This window comes from Carcharhinus amblyrhynchos, unplaced genomic scaffold (assembly GCF_965287045.1).
Source record: "Carcharhinus amblyrhynchos unplaced genomic scaffold, sCarAmb.v2.hapA scaffold_611, whole genome shotgun sequence".
Classification (NCBI taxonomy): Eukaryota; Metazoa; Chordata; class Chondrichthyes; order Carcharhiniformes; family Carcharhinidae; genus Carcharhinus; species Carcharhinus amblyrhynchos.
In genome coordinates this window covers 15,602-38,467 of record NW_027650351.1, presented here as the reverse complement: position 1 = coordinate 38,467, position 22,866 = coordinate 15,602, and the positions used below count along the sequence as shown (strand labels likewise).

Genomic DNA, 22,866 nt, shown 5'->3' with positions numbered 1-22,866 from the left:
CAGTGCGTCAGGGACTGGGGATAATTGAGCATGGGATGTAATCCCAATCTGTCTCCCTTCTGGGGTAGACAGGCTATCAGCTGGAGCCCACCTCTCAGTTGTGTTTTTCTATGAAAGCTCCTATACAGATTCTACCCAGTCACAATGTTCCCGACAAGCCAGTCACAATGTTCCCGACAAGCTCCTGTTCATCTCCTCACGGGGGTCACATACTAAACGCTCCTGTAAAGCAGCTTGGGACCTTGTACTACACATTCAAGGTGCTACATTCATGTAAATTGTTGTCCTTGGTACCCCTTCTTCAGCCAGTCAGTGTTGACCTGCAACTCTGAGGCCCTCAGCAATTAGCAGTGCAACACAGATTCCAATAATAACAGCCACAGTAAAACTGCCACAGTGTAAAGACTCGACAAGGTCCAAAACCAGTGCAAATACAGCAAGACCAGAAATAAACAAAAAAATACACACCAACAAAAAGGCCCAAACTAAGACTTCAAAATCAGAATGAGAGTCGGGGAATCTGAACATCAGAGCAGCCAACTGCACAGCTCCCCAGAGAATAACCAGGGCAAGGTGCAAGAGGAGCCTAGGAGGCAGCAGAGGAACTGCACTCTGCTTTGGGTAAATGGTGTATTCTGAGATAATATACCTCATACTGACAGCACCAGCACCCAATAAAAACAATGATAGGACAGAACAGATACAGAGTAAAGCTCTGTTGACACCATCCCCATCAAACACTCCCAGGACAGGTACAGCACGGGGTTAGATACAGAGTAAAGCTCCCTCTATAGTGCTCCAACAAGGTGCCACAGCCCCAACCCATGCTGATTTCTCATTCCTACTGAATGTCCAGATCCTCTTTTCTGTGTCACCTTGTCTTACTGCCAGACAGTGTCTGGTTACTGGGGTGAGTTGGGGTTCATATCTGAATCAGATGTTGATCAGGAGTGGGGAGAGACTCAGAATTTGGATTGTTAGAGCTGGAATGGTGATGTCACACCTTCTATACGGGCAAACCAAGAGCACAGATTCTAGAAAGTGGCTCACGGACGAGGCAGTCTGTCTGTGACTCTGAGCCTATTGGTCCCTCTTCTCAATAATTACACAGGGAGTATCCTATCAGTGAAACGCATTGGGACTGGGGGAGTATTGAATCAGTTACTGAAAGAGCTGAGCAAATCGCTCTGCGATGACTCCAGCATCCTCCCCATCCCAATCTCCAATGTCAGACACACAGGAATCGGGATCCAGCTCTGAAGGAATGAAGGGCAACGCATTCTGGGGAAGCGCACCTTCTTCAGTTCCAACAGAGACCTTACCAGCAAAGCAGCTTGTAAGGATATACAGCCCACCCACACCATCCTTAACTTCCCTCTCTATCCTCCTCAGGCTCAGTCACTGGTGGGACATCCTCCTCCAGCTGCTCGTTGGGTGCAGATATCATCAGTGCTTGGGTTTTTTGTGTGATCACAACAGCACAGGGACCCTGAATCCAGGGCTCTCCATCCACCTGCATCGGCATCACAGCGTTCTTCAGGATAATCTGCAGGAAAGAGGGAAAACAGGGAATCAACTGCAGAGACACCCAAAACACAGCCCCCAAAAACCTGCCTCACCCCCAATGCCCTGCCCCACCTCCCCTTCAATCCCCTCAGAAATTTGTGCCAAGCCAAACATCACAAACACCCAAAGACACACAAATCGCCGAAACAGAGACACCCTGGCCCCCCAATCTCCCTGCATCTTGGATCGCCCAGACAGTGAAACCCCTATCTCTCCCCACACCAGCTGGACACCACCCCCCCTCCCACCAATCTCTCCCCATACCCTATGATTCCGGGTTCGGAGTCAGTTCTCAGGTGGAGGGATTTTGGGTTATTTTGCCCCGCTCTGAGGGGCAGGTACTTACTCTGACTGTGTGTGCCTGGCCCAGACGTACCGGATTGGCCAGTTTCACATGGATTTGAGCACAATGGAATGAGCCATAAACACCAACCACCTCCAGCAGACCATCGTTGTGGCTGCAATGTAAAACATTCACTTTATGCATCCGAGAGTAAACTGACGCAGAACACTGAAAACTCAAAATATACGGAATCAAGGCAACATCCTCCTGAACATCGACATTTCAAAGAATTGTACGTCAATACCATTGACAAAATTGAACGTCAATGCTTTGGTTTGGAAATCACAATGTCATTTTTCTAATGTTGTCACTGACACTGCCCCAGTCAGCCAAATCCCCAAAACCAGCAACCAGCCTGTTTCTCCAAGTATCCCAGATCTTGCTGTTCAATTATAAACTATTTGATCAAAATCAAGGTATAAGGACAGGTTGGTTCTGATGAAAGGTCTTTGATCTGAAACATTAAGTCTGTTTCTCTCTCCACACTTCTTGCCTGACCTGCTGAGTATTTCCATCACTATCCATTACACATCACTGTCCACACTCCCAAACACACCACCGTCTCTGTTACACAGGACAACGCTTAATCTGTCTGTACAAACCGGGAAGCATTTTGTCAGTGTCTGCTCAGACTGGGATGCAGATACTCCGTACAGCCTTTCACCAGGCAGTCTGCGCAGACCGGGAGTGAGCTGCGTATATGCAGTACAGTGTTTCACCAGGAAGTCTGCAAAGACTGGGAGCGAGCTGTATATATGCAGTACAGCGTTTCACCAGAGAGTCTGCACAGACAGGGAGTGAGCTGTGTATACGCAGTACAGCGTTTCACCAGAGAGTCTGCACAGACAGGGAGTGAGCTGTGTATACGCAGTGCAGTGTTTCACCAGGAAGTCTGCACAGACTGGGAGCGAGCTGTGTATACGCAGTGCAGTGTTTCACCGGGAAGTCTGCACAGACTGGGAGCGAGCTGCGTATACGCAGTACAGTGTTTCACCGGGGAGTCTGCACAGACTGGGGGAGAGCTGTGTATACGCAGTGCAGTGTTTCACCGGGGAGTCTGCACAGACTGGGGGAGAGCTGTGTATACGCAGTGCAGTGTTTCACCGGGGAGTCTGCACAGACTGGGGGGGGGAGCTGTGTATACGCAGTGCAGTGTTTCACCGGGGAGTCTGCACAGACTGGGGGAGAGCTGTGTATACGCAGTACAGTGTTTCACCGGGGAGTCTGCACAGACTGGGGGAGAGCTGTGTATACGCAGTGCAGTGTTTCACCGGGGAGTCTGCACAGACTGCGGGGGGGGGGAGCTGTGTATACGCAGTGCAGTGTTTCACCGGGGAGTCTGCACAGACTGGGGGGGGGAGCTGTGTATACGCAGTGCAGTGTTTCACCGGGGAGTCTGCACAGACTGGGGGGGGAGCTGTGTATACGCAGTGCAGTGTTTCACCAGGGAGTCTGCACAGACTGGGGGGGGGAGCTGTGTATACGCAGTGCAGTGTTTCACCGGGGAGTCTGCACAGACTGGGGGGGGAGCTGTGTATACGCAGTGCAGTGTTTCACCGGGGAGTCTGCACAGACTGGGGGGGGGAGCTGTGTATACGCAGTGCAGTGTTTCACCGGGGAGTCTGCACAGACTGGGGGGGGAGCTGTGTATACGCAGTGCAGTGTTTCACCGGGGAGTCTGCACAGACTGGGGGGGTGGGGGGGGAGCTGTGTATACGCAGTACAGTGTTTCACCGGGGAGTCTGCAGGAAGTAAAACATTTACATTCTCAGCCGGAACAATTCAGGAAACAAAACCCCAGTCATGTGACCCAGAGTGTGCCATAATCCAGGAGTGTCCCAGAGACAGGAACACCCCTCATCCTGACCAGGACACCACCCCGCCCCCAGCTCATTACAGCCCACTTCTCCCCCCCTCCCCCCCATTACAGCCCACATTCCCCCCCACAACACCAGGTCATAAATGGGAAACTGGAGGAAATGCATGAGCAGAATTGACAGGGTTAACAGGAGCTGGTTGCCATGGTAATGGGTAAAGTTCACTGCTGGGCTTTGAGGGTGAAGGAATTCATATCTGTCATGTCATTAAACCAACAATTTACAACTGAAAAAGTTTCAATGAGAGTCAGGCTGTATGGAGATTGAGGGTGTGGTACCAGTCAGAGCTAAACTCTGCCACAGCACACATTGTTAACCAGACTCCAAATCAATTATTAGGATTTTTTTTTAAACCAATTTGGTGCTAACTCACTCCCCTCATCCCCAAATTCCAGCTCTCTGTACTAGAGAATATTGGTTAACAATAATTCTTTGTGCTCCCTTCTTGCTATCTCTATTGCTCCTCTAACAATGATATTTACTTTCTTTTGATATCTGTATTGTTCCTCTTGCAGCACCTGCTGATTTTGATTTATCTCCTATATTTACCCATGATTGAAATTTCAAGTTGTCTCTTTTATAGTGTTTATTCTGCAATTTTACAATCTGTTAAAATCTGTCATTGATCAGTCTTTGTCCATCTCTGTGTTAGTTCAATTTTCAGCTTTACAAAAATGCCTCAACTACAATCTGCGTGCGCTCTTGCTTTGAATTAGATCTTAAACTCATTATATTATGGCCACTAGACCCAACATTCTCACCCACTGTTCATTGATGCTATTGGATTAAGCTCTGGGTATATTTCTTGCTTATGGCCAGTTAAAATGCTGATTCACTTAAGAACATAAAAACATAAGAAATAGGAGCAGGAGTCGGCCATCTAGCCCTTCGAGCCTGCCCTGCCATTCAACAAGATCATGGCTGATCTGAAGTGGATCAGTTCCACTTTCCCGCTTTCTCCCCATAACCCTTAATCCCCTGTCTATCAAAAACCTATCTACCCATGACTTAAATATATTCAGCAAGGTAGCCTCCACCACTTCAATGAGCAGAGAATTCCAGAGATTCATCACCCTTTGAGTGACAAAGTTCTTCCTCAACTCCGATCTAAACTGCTCCCCCCCTTATTTTGAGGCAGTGCCCTCTAGTCCTGCTGTCCTTTCTAAGCAGGGAGAATCTCTCTACCCTATCCATCCCCTTCATTATCTTCTACGTCTCTATAAGATCCCCCCTCATCCCTCTAAACTCCAACGAGTACAGACCTAGTCTATTTAGTCTCTCTTCATAGGCCAACCCCCTCATCTCTGGTATCAGCCTAGTGAACCTCCTCTGCACTCCCTCCAAGGCCAATATATCCTTGTGCAAGTGCAGCGACCAAAACTGCACACAGTACTCCAGCTGCGGCCTCACCATTACCCTGTACAGTTGCAGCAAGACCTCCCTACTTTTATATTCTATCCCCCTCGCTATAAAGGCCAACATTCCATTTGCGTTCCTGATCACCTGCTGCACCTGCAGACTGGGTTTTTGTGGCTCGTGCACAAGGACCCCCAGGTCCCTCTGTACCGTAGCATGCTGCAGCTTTTTACCTTTTAAATAATAATCCCTTCTATTATTATTTCTGCCAAAGTGGATAACCTCACACTTGCTAACATTGTATTCCAGCTGCCAGGTCCTCGCCCACTTGCTCAGCCTATCCAGATCCCTCTGCAGACTTTCCACACCCTCCACGCAATTTGCTTTTCCACTCATCTTCGTGTCATCAGCAAACTTCGTCACCCTACACCCAGCCCCCTCCTCCAGATCATCTATATAAATGGTAAATAGTTGAGGCCCCAGCACCGATCCCTGGGGCACTCCACTAGTCACCAACTGCCAACCAGAATAGCACCCATTGATACCAACTCTCTGCTTCCTATTAGACAGCCAATCCTCTATCCACGCTAACACCTTACCCCCAACTCTGTGCACCCTAACCTTCTGTAGCAACCTTTTATGAGGCACCTTATCAAACGCCTTTTGGAAATCTAAAAATACCATATCCACCGGTTCCCCTCTGTCTACCGCACTAGTCACATCCTCAGAAATCCAATAAATTCGTTAAACACAACTTCCCCTTAACGAATCCATGCTGCGTCTGCTTGATCAAACCATCCATAAACATGATGATGGCTCTGGATGGAAATTTCTATGACCACCTTAAAGAAAACTTGATGGTGTTCAACAGAACAGAGCTTGAAGCCTGTCAATCTGTACAGAATACATTCCAGTTGCTAGTAGAAGCTTCCAGCATTCCAGCTTCTGGCATTGAAACAATGGGTTTAACAGTGTTCAATAAAATTGTCCCTCATTACTTATTTCAAACAATACTGGGGGCTCAGGAGTCTTTTTCAACGATGAAAAATGCTGGGGTCCAGGTCCACAGGACTCTTAAATTGGCCTCGCAGGTGGAGGATGTGGTCAAGAAGGCGTATGGTGTACTGGCCTTCATTAATCGAGGGATTGAGTTTAGGAGTCGGGAGGTAATGCTGCAGCTTTATAAGACCCTTGTCAGACCCCACTTGGAGTACTGTGCGCAGTTCTGGTTGCCTCACTATAGGAAGGACGTGGAAGCTATTGAAAGGGTACAGAGGAGATTTACAAGGATGTTGCCTGGATTGGGAGGCATGCCTTATGAAGATAGGTTGAGGGAGCTTGGTCTCTTCTCTCTGGAGAAACGAAGGTTGAGAGGCTACCTGATAGAGGTTTATAAGATGTTGACAGGAATAGATAGGGTGGATTCTTAGAGGCTATTTCCCAGGGCTGAAATGGTCGCTACGAGAGGACACAGATTTAAGGTGCGGGGAAGCAACTACAGAGGAGATGTTAGGGGTAAGTTTTTCACTCAGAGGGTGGTGAGTGAATGGAATCGGCTGCCGTTGGTGGTGGTGGAGGCGAACTCGCTGGGGTCTTTTAAAAGACTTCTGGATGAGTATATGGGATCTAATGGTACTGGGGGTTATAGAGGGGTCTATGGCTTAGTAGGTATAGAAGGGATTGGCGCAACTAGTGGGCCGAAGGGCCTGTTTGTGCTGTAGTGTTCTATGAAATCCTTGAACTACATCCGGTGAATTGAACCTGCCAGAAGTTTTATTTTGTAAAAATTAAGATGTTGTATTTCCTGTAAACAGAAAACTGGATTAAGATTGCTTTCGCTTCATACCAAAGTTTCTGTCAATAGCCATATTGGAAAGGAAGCGCAAACAAAAGAGCACTTATAAGGACATTTCAAAGCCTTTAGTCCTCCAGAAAGACAAGTGGGTGTGGTTGTCTGCTGTGTTGGCAGGACAAATATTTGTGCCTTGGGATCAATGAAGGAAAATGGATGATTGTTACTGCATCCAAGGAATTCACAAAATTAACTTTGATTTTACACATAAGGAAGCAGGGTGGGGTGCAGAGGTCATTTTGGGAAGCTGTGTACTTCCTAGAGGTTGATTGGAGCAGCATAGGCGTGAGAGTAGATAACTAAGCAGTCTTTTTAAGTGTGCAGGTTTTGAGCAGTGTTGGCAATGCTGCATTTATTGTCAATCCTAATCATTCTGGCAGATTTTGTCCAATCGTGATTAGTTCTACAACCGATTTCCTTTCTAGTCTTGATTCAGAAGATGTTGAGTCACACGTAGTGGGAGATTGCAATTAGTTTTTGGCCAGAACATGAAAATGATAGATTCTCTTTCCTGAAAGGTATTAATGAACCAGTTGTAGTTCTATGAATGCTTGTAAATTAAATTTAAATTGTTTCAGTAACAGTCGTGGCGGAAGTTGAATTTGTGTACACTACCATAACCCACGTAAAACATCCTAACTTAATAGTAACATGTGGTGTGTGTAAGCTAAGAGAATTAATAAGGACAACACTAAACCATCTTGTTGAATCAAGAAATAAGTGCAAAAGTCTTGTCATTGATTTTAGAGTAGATCACTTGGAAGCCATTCGATAAGACTGATGGCTGATCGGTTTGGTGTTTTGAACTCCACATTCCTTTGATTTCCTTGCCCAATAAGAATCTACCTCTGTCTTAACAAGACTCCACCTCCACCATCTTCTGAGGCAGAAGGTTTCAAAGTTGCACAACTGTCTGAGAGAAAGATGTTCTCCCCATTTCTGTCTTAAAAGGGTGACCCCTAATTTTAAAACAGTGCCTCCTGTTCTGTACTTGCTCACAAGAAGGAAACATACTTTGCATATCCAGTTTGTCTAGACTGTCCAGAAGCTTTTAAATTTCATTCTTTTAAAGTCACCCCTCACTCTTCTAAATCCCAATGGAAACAAGCCCAGTCTGTCCAACCTTTCTTCACAAGATAATCATTCCAAGTATCAAACTCGTAAACCTCCTTTGAGCCACCTCCTATGTGTTTACATCCTTCCTTAAATAAAGAGACGAGAACAGGTATCAATCTAGTAAACTTCCTCTAAATTGCCTCCAATGCATTTACATCCTTACTTGAGGCAAAAACTGCACACTATTCAAGATGTGGTCTCATCGATGTCCTATATAGCTGAAACATAACATCCTTACTTTTATGTTTAATTCCTCTCATTGTAAAATATAGCATTCCATTAGCCTTCTTAATTATTTACTGTACCTGCTGTGAAGAGAGTATTATGTTTTAATATTTTTGGAGTTTATTATGTAATCCTTTGATACAGACTTGTGATTGTAGCCCTATGCTTGTGGCTGTGGTTCCCTGTCCGTGTGTGACTAATGAAGCTGGGGACAGGATATCCATGTTTCGGGACATAAAACGTGTCTAAGTGTGAAAGGCACTCACCATCTATTTCATAGCGAGGGGGATTGAATATAAAAGTAGGGAGGTCTTGCTGCGGCTGTATAGGGCACTGGTGAGGCCGCAGCTGGGAGTAGTGTGTGCAGTTTTGGTCGCCGCACTTACGCAAGGATATTTTGGCCTTGGAGGGAGTGCAGAGGAGGTTTACTAGGCTGATGCCGGAGTTGAGGGGGTTGAGCTATGAGGAGGGGCTGAATAAACTAGTCTTGTACTCGTTAGAGTTTAGAAGAATGAGGGGTGATCTCATTGAGACGTATAAGATGTTGAATGGGATGGATAGGATAGAGGTGGAGAGGCTCTTCCCGCTCAGAAAGGACAGTAGGACTAGGGGGCACAGTCTCAAGATAAAGGGGGGGTGGTTTAGGAAGGAGTTGAGGTGGTACTTCCTCACTCAAAGGGTGGTGAATCTCTGGAATTCTCTGCCCGTTGAGGTGGTGGAGGCTGCCTCGCTCAATATTTTTAAGACGCGGGTTGATGGGTTTTTGATAGGCGAGGGGATTAAGGGTTATGGGGAGAGGGCGGGAATGTGGAACTGAGCTACGACGGATCAGCCATGATCTTATTGAATGGTGGGGGAGGCTCGAGGGGCTAGATGGCCTACTCCTGCTCCTATTTCTTATGTTCATTCTTTTCTAGGTGCCTTGCTATTTCTTCTTTGATGACAGATTGTAGCATTTTTCCAACTACAGATGTTAAACTAACCGGCCTATAATTCCCTGCCTTTTGTCTGCTACCTTTTTTAAACAGTGGCGTAACATTAGCCGTTTTCCAATCTTCCGGCACTTCCCCGGAGTCCAGCGAATTTTGATAAATAATTACTAAGGCATCCACTGTCACCTCTGCCATTTCTTTCAGAACGCTGGGATGCATTCCATCCGGTCCTGGGGACTTGTCCACCTTCAGTCCCATTAGTCTATCAAGCACTACCTCTCTAGTGACAGTAATCGCATTTAGATTACTATCACATCCAGCACCGCTACAGTTTACACATTCCAATCCCCTTCATCCCTGATCCAGTATTTCACATTCCAGCACCTATGTATTTGCCGCTTTGCCTGTGGCATCGTCAGCTGGGAACGGGGTTGGATTAGTCTGGTTCTGGTCGCCTCACTATAGGAAAGATGTAGAAGCTATTGAAAGGGTACAGAGGAGATTTACAAGGATGTTGCCTGGACTGGGAGGCATGCCTTATGAAGATAGGTTGAGGGAGCTGGGACTCTTCTCCCTGGAGAGACGAAGGTTGAGAGGCGACCTGATAGAGGTTTATAAAATGTTGAGAGGAATAGATAGGGTGGATTCTCAGAGGCTATTTCCCCGGGTTGAAATGGTCGCTACGAGAGGACACAGATTTAAGGTGCGGGGAGGCAAGTACAGAAGTGATGTTAGGGGTAAGTTTTTCACTGAGGGTGGTGAGTGAATGGAATCGGCTGCCGTCAGTGGTGGTGGAGGCGAACTCGCTGGGGTCTTTTAAAAGACTTCTGGATGAGTATATGGGGTTTAATGGGATTGGGGGTTATAGATAGGTCTATGGATTGGTAGGTGTTGATGTGATCGGCGCAACTCGTGGGCCGAAGGGCCTGTTTGTGCTGTAGTGTTCTATGTTCTATTAGTCTCGAAGAAGCATCATTTTCTCATTTTGACAGACTCGTTCGGTTGAGAGGTCATTCTCTCATTTCCCTCTGATGGATCAGGAAGACTTTAGTGCAAAGGCTGCTGAGATCACAACCGTGATCTGTAAACACACTGCCTCAACCCATTTAGAACATAGAACACTGCAGCACAAACAGGCCCTTCGGCCCACGAGTTGCGCCAATCACATCAACACCTACCAATCTATAGACCTACCTATAACCCTCAATCCCATTAAACCCCATATACTCATCCAGAAGTCTTTTAAAAGACCCCAGCGAGTTCGCCTCCACCACCACTGACGGCAGCCGATTCCATTCACTCACCACCCTCAGTGAAAAACTTACCCCTAACATCACTTCTGTACTTTCCTCCCCGCACCTTAAATCTGTGTCCTCTCGTAGCGACCATTACAACCCGGGGAAATAGCCTCTGAGAATCCACCCTATCTATTCCTCTCAACATTTTATAAACCTCTGTCAGGTCGCCTCTCAACCTTCGTCTCTCCAGGGAAAAGAGTCCCAGCTCCCTCAACCTATCTTCATAAGGCATGCCTCCCAGTCCAGGCAACATCCTTGTAAATCTCCTCTGTACCCTTTCAATAGCTTCTACGTCTTTCCTATAGTGAGGCGACCAGAACTGCGCCCAGTACTCCAAATGAGGCCTGACAAGGGTCTTATAAAGTTGCAGCATTACCTCCCGACTCCTAAACTCAATCCCTCGATTAATGAAGGCCAGTACACCATACGCCTTCTTGACCACATCCTCCACCTGCGAGGCCGATTTAAGAGTCCTGTGGACCCGGACCCCAAGATCCTTCTGCTCTTCAACACTACTAAGAGTCCTGCCCTTGATAGTGTACTCGTTCATCCCGTTGGTTCTGCCAAAATGGACGACTACACATTTATCCGCGTTGAAGTCCATCTGCCACTTCTCCGCCTAGTCCTGCATCCTATTTATGTCCTGCTGCAACTTTTGCCATCCTTCCAGACCATCCACAACACCACCGACCTTCGTGTCATCAGCGAACTTACTTACCCATCCCTCCACTTCCTCATCCAGGTCATTTATGAAAATGACAAACAGCAAGGGTCCTAGAACAGATCCCTGGGGCACTCCACTGGTGACTGACCTCCATTCAGAAAAAGACCCATCCACAACCACTCTCTGCCTTCTGCAGGCAAGCCAGTTCTGGATCCACAAGGCCAAAGGCCCTTGTTCCCATGCCCTCTCACCTTCTCAAGAAGTCTTGCATGGGGGACCTTATCAAACGCCTTGCTGAAGTCCATGTACACCACGTCCACGGCACTTCCTTCGTCAATGTGTTCAGTCACATTATCGAAGAACTCAACTAGGCTCGTAAGGCACGACCTGCCCTTGACAAATCCATGCTGACTATTCCTGATCATGTCAAACCTCTCCAAATGCTCGTAAATCTTGTCCCTCAGAAGCCTCTCCATCAGCTTACCAACCACTGAGGTCAGACTCACCGGTCGGTAATTTCCCGGGCTATCTCTGTTCCCTTTCTTGAAAATAGGAACTACATCCGCAATCCTCCAATCTTCTGGAACCTCTCCCGTCTCCATTGACGACGCAAAGATCATTGCCAGGGGCTCTGCAATCACTTCCCTTGCCTCCCACAGTATCCTGGGGTACATCCCATCTGGTCCCGGCGACTTATCTATCTTGATAGAATTCAGAAGTTCTAACACATCCTCCTCCTTAATATCCACATACTCAATCTTTTATTGTGCATCAGGACAGCACAGCAGTTAGCACTGCTGCCTCACAGCTCCAGGGACCTGGGTTCAATTCCAGGCTTGGGTTGCTGTCTGTGTGGAGTTTGCATTTTCTCCCCGTGTCTGTGTGGGTTTCCTCCGGGTGCTCCGGTTCCCTCCCAGTCTGAAGGGCGTGCTGGTTAGATGCAGTGCTAAGTTCTCCCTCAGTGTACCCAAACAGGCAGAGTGTGACGATTAGGGGATTTTCACAGTAACTTCACTGCAGTGTTAATGTAAACCTGCTTGTGACACTAATACATAAACTGAACTTCTCTGACCTCTTTCTCCTTCCTGTTACACACACTGCAATACTGCACTATTTGTAGCAGTTTCTATCAGTGATATTAAAATTACCAATTCAATGCCCAGATTTGCTCTTTCCATCCAGCTGTTTATCTAATAACCAATAACTCCCAGCTTTGTTCAAACAAAGGCAATCAACATCGTCCACCACCCACAGTCAGAACAGACTCAGGGTAAAAGAACCTCCCTCGCTCCCCCTCAAAGGTGCTGACTCCCTCTCTCTCTCTCTCTCCTAAAGGTGCTGACTCCCTCTCTCTCTCTCTCCTAAAGGTGCTGACTCCCTCTCTCTCTCTCTCCTAAAGGTGCTGACTCCCTCTCTCTCTCTCTCCTAAAGGTGCTGACTCCCTCTCTCTCTCTCTCCTAAAGGTGCTGACTCCCTCTCTCTCTCTCCTAAAGGTGCTGACTCCCTCTCTCTCTCTCTCCTAAAGGTGCTGACTCCCTCTCTCTCTCCTAAAGGTGCTGACTCCCTCTCTCTCTCTCCCCTAAAGGTGCTGACTCCCTCTCTCTCCCCTAAAGGTGCTGACTCCCTCTCTCTCCCCTAAAGGTGCTGACTCCCTCTCTCTCCCCTAAAGGTGCTGACTCCCTCTCTCCCCCTAAAAGGTGCTGACTCCCTCTCTCTCCCCTAAAGGTGCTGACTCCCTCCTCTCTCCCCTAAAGGTGCTGACTCCCTCTCTCTCCCCTAAAGGTGCTGACTCCCTCTCTCTCCCCTAAAGGTGCTGACTCCCCTTCTTCTCCCCCCACTCAAAAGGTGCTGACTCCCTCTCTCTCTCCCCCCACTCAAAAGGTGCTGACTCCCTCTCTCTCTCCCCCCCACTCAAAAGGTGCTGACTCCCTCTCTCTCTCTCCCTCCCCTGGAGGTATAATACTCTCACGACTGTTACATATACACTCAGGGTACAATTTCAAAGGGGCCTCTTCCTTCCATGCCCCAACTGGACCCCAGGCCTGTGACGGATGGATTTATAGCAATGTCCTGCTTGTAATATGTGCCTCAGCCGGTTGGTGTGGATCTTACCTGGCGGGGGGGTAAGGTTTGTCCCCTGTGCCTTCCCACAGCCGGCAGCCCCCTCCCAGTAAGCAATGTTGAGAACGATAATCCCCTCCAGCTTCGGCAAGGAGATTCTTTCCCCATCCAGCTCCAACTGTGAAGGGGAAGAGCAAAGAATGAAAGATGAAGAGTGACAGCAGGAAGCAATGTGAAGCACACACTGAGGCGAAGGGGAACTTCCTCAGGCCAGTGGGATTGCAGGAAGTGAATGAGCAAAAAATTCAGCAATGCTGTCCTCGTCCTGACAATAAAAACATCCGTTCACATTTCTACACATCCATTTACACTGTCAAAAATTCAATCCAGCCAATGAAGTATTTACTTGAGGAGCAAAACTGTTGTTGGAAACACAGCAGCCAGAGTGTACATAGCAAGATACCACAAACAGCTTGCGAAGGGCAGACCAGCTGTTTGATCAGGGTCATTCACGGAAACAGCTGGAAATGCTGGGGAATCGTTCACGTTCACCTGAAGCAAGCAAGGCCTTGGTTTAATACCCCCGCACTTCTGTCAACACCAAATCCCACGACATCATTGAACCTGACACAAACCCATCCTCATGATTAATGGCAGCTTTGCAATGAGGAGCTGCATGACAAGAGGACCCAGCAGACAGTAAAATCCATACACTCCCTGCAGTACAGGAGAAGGCCATTCAGCCCATCAAGTCTGCACTGACTCACAGAGCACTCTACCTAGGCCAACTTCAGCCCTATCCCCACAACCTGGGACATTTAGGGGCAATTTAGCATGGTCAATCCACCAATCTAGACATCTTTGGACTGTGGGAGGAAACCGGAGCACCCAGAGGAAACACATGCAGACACGGGGAGAACGTGCAGATTCCGCACAGACAGTGGCCCAAGCTGGGAATCAAACCCAGGTCCCTAGCATTGAGGCAGCAGTGCTAAATCACTGTACCACAGTGCCATCCAATGAGGGACTCACCTCAATCTTCTGATCCAGGTCCTTGCAGGCTTGAACTAAACAGTCTCTGGTCCCTAGAAGAAATAAACTGCCTTTTAAACAGAGAAAAGCAACATGAGAATTCCAGAATTAATTCCAGTGCAGGAAAATATATCCACAGCCTTCTGACAACTGGAGAGTCGAGAGTCTCATGTTCCTTCCCCACACCACTGCCTAAAGACAATGATCAGATCACACAGCTGGCAGCACACACTGCCCTTTCCCAATACTCTGCTGTTAGACATCTGTTCCCAGGACAGAGTAAAGCTCCCTCTACACTGTCCCCATCAAACACCCCCTGGACAGGTACAGCACGGGGTTAGATACAGAGTAAAGCTCCCTCTACACTGTACAGGTGCAGCAGCGTGGAACACTGCCGGTTTTGGGAAAGCATCAACACACTTAACGTGAGCCTTAGCAGCAACGAAGAGGCTTGGACTGTGAAGTTGGTGTTTACAACATTGTATTGCGAGGCCAGGCAGTAGTGTTGCCAAGATAACAGGCTGTTTCTGAGTTTTAACCAATCAATTTAAACTAGGCATTTGAACAACAGCAGCCTATCAGATTTAAATTTGATGTATTGGTAACTTGAAAACCAATCCTACTGTGGGGATGAAAGCAATAGACAATGGGTCGTCTGGACTCAAAACGTCAGCTCTTTTCTCTCCTTACAGATGCTTCCAGACCGGCTGAGATTTTTCAGCATCTTCCCTATTGTGGGAATGCTGGTATTTCATCAGGGGTATAAGAGCCAGCTCTTATCTCGAGAGAGACATAGCAACTATCTTTGCCACAGTGAGTAGGTTTTAGCTCAAAGCCTCATCGGAATAGAAAAGGGTACCAAAAGAAGCCAGAGATTCCAGACAGTAAAAATCAGCAAAGGCGTAGAAGATTCTGGAAGATAAAACCAGGCTGTAATTTGGAGAGTGACTACAAAATTCCATTTTTTTTTGTTAATAAGTGGAAATTGTGTTTATCTAAACAGTTTTCCATTAGAATGGTAATTTATTGGGGATGTTAACAGTTGAGTTAGATTAATAAAGTATTACTTGTTGCTTTTACAAAGAGTGTCTCAGACTTATATTGATTTAACCACAAAATGTTGCTGAAGAGTTGATCATACTATTTCTCACACACACTAACAGATCATGAGGCGAGGAACTCCTCTGAGGGTTCAGTGTTAGCACTCAGAGAGGGAATCAACCTCAGCTTCACAATGGTTGCAAGTCCTGACTCTCACCACTGAAGGTTTACACTCACCTTGTTAATAATCCGATTGGAGAACAGAAAAGGACTTTGCTGCCGGCATTCATGGAAATTTAAAGCCATGAGTGCATCCGGCCCAACTGAGAAATAATTATTCATGGAGAAAATCTGGGGAGGCAGAAAGGAAACAGATTGGAAACATGGAACAGGAATATAATCACAGATAGCGCAATGCACTCTTACCCCAGCACGATACTCTTTACCCCCCACCCGACCACCACCCCCCATCCTGATACAGCCTGAACCCATCCCCCCCATGACGTGGCCCCAACACCCACCACCCCGCCCAACCCAAACAACGGGGCGCTGACCCCACCCCATGCCCCCATCTGTACCAAAGGAGAGGGGAGAATTGACGTTTGTAGAGACAGAGAGTCAGCAGCTCTAGGGAAGGGTGAGGAGGCAAGCGGGCAGGAGTTAGCATTTAATAACAGGGGGTTTGAGTTTAAGAGCCATGGGGTTATACTGCAACTATACCGGACGTTGGTGAGACTACATTTGGAATATTGTGTTCAGTTCTGGTCACCTCACTGTAAGAAGGATGTGGAAGCATTGGAGAGAGTGCAGAGGAGATTTACCAGGATGCTGCCTGGTTTGGAGGGTAGGTCTTATGAGGAAAGGTTGAGGGAGCTGGGGCTTTTCTCTTTAGAGTGGAGGATGATGAGACGCGACTTAATAGAGGTTTATAAGATGATGAGAGGGATTGATAGAGTGGATGTTCAGAGACTAATTCCTCAGGTGGATGTAGCTGCCTCTAGGGGGCATAACTATAAGGTTCATGGTGGGAGATATAGGAGGGATGTCCAAGGTAGATTCTTCCCTCAGAGTGGTTTGGGTGTGGAATGCACTGCCTGCTGTGATAGTGGAGTCGGACACTTTAGGAACTTTCAAGTGGTTATTGGAAAGGCACATGGAGCACACCGGAATGATAGGGAGCGGGATAGCTTGATCTTAGATTTGGACAAAGCTCGGCACAACATTGAGGGCCGAAGGGCCTGTACTGTGCTGTACTGTTCGACTGGCGATAATTATGGAGAATTTTAATCTGCATATTGATTGGATGACCCAAGTTGGACACAGTGGGCTTGAGGAAGAGTTCTTAGAACGCTGTTGGGATAGTTTCCTTGAACAGTATGTAACAGAGCCTACAAGGGAGCGAGCTATCTTAGATTTGGTACTGTGTAACAAGGCAGGTAGAATTAGGGATCTTATTGTGAGGGATCCTCTTGGGGTGAGTGATCATAGTATGATCGAATTTTTGATGCAGGTGGAGGACAAGAAAGCAGGGTCCCGAACCTGTGTCCTCTGAACAGAGGGGAGTACGATAGGATGAGAGCGGAATTGGCGAATGTAGATTGGTTGGTAGGACGGCTGAGGAACAGTGGAGGATTTTTAAGGAGATCTTTTTCGGTACTCAGCAGAAATATATTCCAATGGTAAAGAAGGATTGTAGGAGAAGGGATAACCAGCCGTGGTTATCAAAGGAAATAAAAGGAGAATATTAAATTAAAAGCTGATGCGTTCAGAGTGGCTAAAAATAGTGGGCGATTAGAAGATTGGGAAAGATTTAAAAATCAACAAAGAATGACTAAGAAGGTGGTAAAGAAAGAAAAGATAGACTATGAAGCTAAACTAGCTCTAAATATCAAAAATGACAGTAAAAGTTTTTACAAATATATAAAGAGGAGGAGGCTGGCTAGAGTGAACATTGGACCCTTGGAGGATGAGAGGGGGGATTTAGTGGTGGGAGATGAGGAAATGGCTGAGGCTTTAAAGAAGTTTTTTGCCTCGGTCTTCACGGAGGAGGATGCAAATAGTTTGCCAGTTATTAAAGACAGAAGGATGGGAGGAGATGAGGGCCTAAATGCGATTACTATCACTAGACAGGTAGTGCTTGATAGACTAACAGGACTGAAGGTGGACAAGTCCCCGGGACCGGATGGAATGCACCCCAGGATTCTGAAAGAAATGGCAGAGGTGATAGCGGATGCCTTAGTAATTATTTATCAAAATTCGCTGGACTCCGGGGAAGTGCCGGAAGATTGGAAAACGGCTAATGTTACGCCGCTGTTTAAAAAAGGTAGCAGACAAAAGGCAGGGAATTATAGGCCAGTTAGTTTAACACCTGTAGTTGGAAAAATGCTAGAATCCGTCATCAAAGAAGAAATAGCGAGGCACCTAGAGAAGAATGGTTTGATCGAGCAGACGCAGCACGGATTCGTTAAGGGGACGTTGTGTTTGATGAATTTATTGGATTTCTATGAGGATGTGACTAGTGCGGTAGACAGAGGGGAACCGGTGGATGTGGTGTTTTTAGATTTCCAAAAGATGTGTGATAAGGTGCCTCATAAAAGGTTGCTACAGAAGGTTAGGGTGCACGGAGTTGGGGGTAAGGTGTTAGCGTGGATAGAGGATTGGCTGTCTAATAGGAAGCAGAGAGTTGGTATCAATGGGTGCTATTCTGGTTGGCAGTTGGTGACTAGTGGAGTGCCGCAGGGATCGATGCTGGGGCCTCAACTATTTACCATTTATATAGATGATCTGGAGGAGGGGGCTGGGTGTAGGGTGATGAAATTTGCTGATGACACAAAGATGAGTGGGAAAGCAAATTGCGTGGAGGGTGTGGAAAGTCTGTAGAGGGATCTGGATAGGCTGAGCGAGTGGGCAAGGACCTGGCAGATGGAGTATAATGTTAGCAAGTGTGAGGTTATCCACATTGGCAGGAATAATAGTAGAAGGGATTATTATTTAAAAGGCGAAAAGCTGCAGCATGCTACGGTGCAGAGGGACCTGGGGGTCCTTGTGCATGAGTCGCAAAAACCCAGTCTGCAGGTGCAGCAGGTGATCAAGAAGGCGAATGGGATGTTGGCTTTTATAGAGAGGGGGATTGAATATAAAAGCAGGGAGGTCTTGCTACAACTGTACAGGGCACTGGTGAGGCCGCAGCTGGAGTACTGTGTGCAGTTTTGGTTGCTGCACTTGCGGAAGGATATATTGGCCTTGGAGGGAGTGCAGAGAAGGTTCACTCAGCTGATACTGGAGGTGACGGGGTTAGCCTATGAAGAGAGGTTAAATAGGCTGGGTCTGTACTCGTTGGAGTTTAGAAGGCCGAGGGGGAATCTTATAGAGACATATAAGATAATGAAGGGGATAGATAGGGTAGAGGTAGAGAGATTCTTCCCGCTTAGAAAGGGTAGCAGGACTAGAGGACACAGCTTCAAGATAAGGGGCGGGGGGGGGGGGGGGGGGGTGGTACAGTTTAGATCAGAGTTGAGGAGGAACTTCTTCACTCAAAGGGTGGTGAGTCTCTGGAATTCTCTGCTCATTGAAGTGGTGGAGGCTACCTCGCTAAATATATTTAAGTCACGGGTAGATAGGTTTCTGGTAGACAGGGGAATTAAGGGTTATTGGGAGAAAGCAGGAAAGTGGAACTGGTCCACTTCAGATCGGCCATGATCTTATTGAATGGCGGGGCAGGCTCGAAGGGCGAGATGGCCGACTCCTGCTCCCAGTTCTTATGTTTCTATGAGTTATAATTGGGAGTTTGGTTGGGGACCGCGAGGTGAATGCTAGGGTTTTCCTGTACACTGGAGGTTTATGTACAGTGTGTAACAATGAGTTTACATTGACAATCATTACCTTGGGCCTGTGGAAACTGTAAAATCCTTTTGTCACTCGGACGCTCCACCTGTGGAAATATCATAGAATCATACAGCACCACTGGCTTCTGCTACCAATTTCTTACTGTGCTTACCCCAGTCCAACGCCACATTCTCCACATCATTCCAGTCACTAAAGCAGCCTCTGTCATCACCCTCTGTCTCCTAGTTGAGCCAATTCTGAAACCACTTTATCAAATTACTCTGTATCCCGTCCCTGGTGCAAGGGTCAAGGATGTCTCAGCAGCTACAGGGCATAAGAACTAGCAGCAGGAGTAGGCCATCTGGCCCCTCGAGCCTGCTCTGCTATTCAATAAGACCTTGGCTGATCTTTTTGTGGACTGAGCTCCACTTACCCGCCCGCTCACCATAACCCTTAATTCCTTTACTGTTCAAAAATGTATCTATCCTTGCCTTAAAACATTCAGTGAAGTAGCCTCAACTGCTTCACTGGGCAGGGAATTCCACAGATTCACAACCCTTTGTGTGAAGTAGTTCTGGAGGGAGACAGTGAACATATAAGTACCAATGATATAGGTGAAAAACAGGGTGAGGTCTTACCAGTTGAATTTAAGGAGTTAAGAGTTAAACTAAAAAGTAGGACTCAAGGGTAGTAATCTCAGGATTGCTCCCAGAGCCACATGCTCGTCAGAGTAAGAATGCCAGGGTAGCCAAGATGAATACGTGGCTTGAGGGATGATGCAAGAGGGAGGGATTCAAATTCCTGGGACATTGGAATTGGTTCTGGGGGAGGTAGGACCAATACAAATCAGATAGTCGGCACCTCAGTAGGATTAGAATCAATGTCCTAGGGGAAGTGTTAGGAACCAATGCAGGAAGTGGGGGCAGAAACAAAAGGCAGTAAGGGGGAAAGTGGAAGGCAAAGAAACCAAAGACAAAAATCAACAGAGTACAGAGACTGTGGAGAACTCGGTGAATGGGTCCAGTAAGGCTGAGAGAAATAAAACAAGCGTGGAACACAAGGAAAGTAGAAAGAAACTTAAGCAAGGAGTAAGAATGACTAAAAGGAATCATGAAAAAGCATTGGCCAGCAGGATTAAGGAAAATCCCAAGGCTTTTTATACATATATAAAAAGAAACAGGGTAGCCAGGGAGAGGGTTGGCCCACTCAAGGACAAGGGAGGGAATCTGTATGGAGCCAGAGGAAATGGGCAAGGTATTAAATGAGTACTGTGTGTCAGTATTCACCAAAGAGAAGGACTTGGTCGATGATGAGTCTGGGAAAGGATGTGTAGATAGTTTGAGCCATGTTGAGATCAAAAAGGTGGTGGTATTGGGGTTCTCGAGAAACATTAATTTAGAAAATTCCCCAGGGCCTGATGGGATATACCCCAGAATACTGAGAGAGGCAAGGGAGGAAATTGCTGGGGCCTTGAAATCTTTGTACCCTCACTGGCTACAGGGGAGGTACCAGACAATTGGCAAATAGCCAATGCTGTTTCTTTGTTTAAGGGTAGCAAGAATAATCCAGGTAATTACAGACCAGTGAGCCTGACATCAGTGGTAGGGAAATTATTGGAGAGGATTCTTCGAGACAGGATTTACTCCCACTTGGAATTAACTGGATGTATTAGTGAGAGGCAACATGGTTTTGTAAAGGGGAGGTCATGTCTCATGAACTTGATCAAGTTTTTTGAGGAAGTGACAAAGATGATTGATGAGGGTAGGGCAGTGGATGTTGTCTACATGGACTTCAGTAAGGCCTTTGACAAGGTCCCTCACGGCAGACTAGTGAAGACCCTTGTCAGACCCCACTTGGAGTACTGTGCGCAGTTCTGGTTGCCTCACAACAAGGAGGATGTGGAAGCTATTGAAAGGGTACAGAGGAGATTTACAAGGATGTTGCCTGGATTGGGTGGCATGCCTTATAAGGATAGGTTGAGGAAGCTAGGTCTTTTCTCCCTGGAGAGACGAAGGATGAGAGGCGACCTGGTAGAGGTTTATAAGATGTTAAGAGATAAAGGTAGGGTGGATTCTCAGAGGCATTTCCCAGGGCTGAAATGGTTGCTACGAGAGGACACAGGTTTAAGGTGGTGGGGAGTAGGTACAGAGATGTCTGGGGTAAGTTTTTCCCCCAGAGGATGGTGAGTGAGTGGAATCGGCTGCCTTCGGTGGTGGTAGAGGCAAACTCGTTGAAGTCTTTTAAGAGACTTCTGGATGAGTACAGGGGATTTAATGGGATTGAAAGTTATAGATAGGCCTGGTAGGTAGGGATATGATCAGCGCAACTTGTGGGCTGAAGGGCCTGTTTGTGCTGTAGTGTTCTATGTTCTAAGGTGAAGTCGCATGGGATCAGAGGTGAGCTGGCAAGGTGGATACAAAACTGGCTCGGTCAAAGAAGACAGAGAGTAGCAGTGGAAGGGTGTGTTTCTGAATGGAGGGCTGTGACAAGTGGTGTTCCTCAGGGATCAGTGCTGGGACCTTTGCTGTTTGTAATATATATATATAAACGATTTGGAGAAAATGTAACTGAATTGATTAGTAAATTCGCGGATGACACAAAGATTGGTGGATTTGCAGATAGTCATGAGGACCATTAGAGGATACAACGGGATATAGATCAGTTGGAGACTTGGGCAGAGAGATGGAGTTTAATCCGGACAAATGTGAGGTAATGCATTTTGGAAGGTTTAATACAGATAGGAAATATACAGTAAATGGCAGAACCCTTAAGAGTATTGATGGGCAAAAGATTCTGGGTGTACAGGTACATAGGTCACTGAAAGTGGCAATGCAGCTGGAGAAGGTAGTCAAGAAGGCATACGGCATGCTTGCCTTCATCGGCCAGGGCACTGAGTTTAAAAATTGGCAAGTCATGTTGACGCTTTATAGAACCTTAGTTGGGCCGCACTTGGAATATAGTGTTCAATTCTGGTCACCCACACTACCAGAAGGATGTGGAAGCTTTGGAGAGTGTACAGAAAAGATTTACCAGGATGTTGCCTGGTATGGGGGGCATTAGCTATGAGGAGAGGAGCAACGGAGATTGGGGGAGAACTGATAGAAGATTATGAGGGGCATGGACAGAGGGGATAGTCTGGAGCTTTTTCCCAGGGTGGAAGAGTCAATTACGAGGGGACGTAGGTTTAAGGTGTCAGGGGCAAGGTTTAAAAGAGACGTATGAAGCAGATTTTTATTTTCACACAGAGAGTAGCGGGTGCCTGGAATTCACTGCCGGGGAGGTAGTGGAAGCGGATACGGTAGTGACTTTTAAGGGGCGTCTTGACAAGTACATGAATAGGATGTGAATAGGATGGGAATGGAGGGACCTGATCTCCAGAAGGGTAGGAGGCTTTAGTTAAGTCGGGCAACATGGTCGGTGCAGGCTTGAAAGGCCAAAGGGTCTGTTCCTGTGCTGTAATTTTCTTTGTTCTACATTTTCTTTGTTCTAGAAAGGTTGCAGAGCTGGGCCGCGAGGTGGCGGATGGAATTTAATGTGGAGAAGTGTGAGGTAATTCATTTCGGTAGGAATAACAGATGTGTTGAGTATAGGGCTAACGGGAGGACTTTGAATAGTGTGGAGGAGCAGAGGGATCTAGGTGTATGTGTACATAGATCCCTGAAAGTTGGGAATCAAGTA

General features: G+C 47.0%; 1 protein-coding gene across 1 annotated transcript; it reads right to left on the bottom strand.

The window, feature by feature from the left end:
• Positions 1 to 164: 164 nt before the first annotated feature.
• Positions 165 to 19,294, bottom strand: LOC145339695 (diacylglycerol kinase epsilon-like; the record flags this gene model as incomplete). The annotated part of the gene is given in 8 exon segments (XM_080184212.1): positions 165 to 1,546; positions 1,913 to 2,024; positions 13,342 to 13,396; positions 13,399 to 13,468; positions 14,323 to 14,378; positions 14,381 to 14,393; positions 15,601 to 15,714; positions 19,246 to 19,294. Coding segments are annotated over 8 exon segments (649 nt in total), but the record flags the coding sequence as incomplete, so codon positions are not given.
• Between the last annotated feature and the right edge of the window lie 3,572 nt (positions 19,295 to 22,866).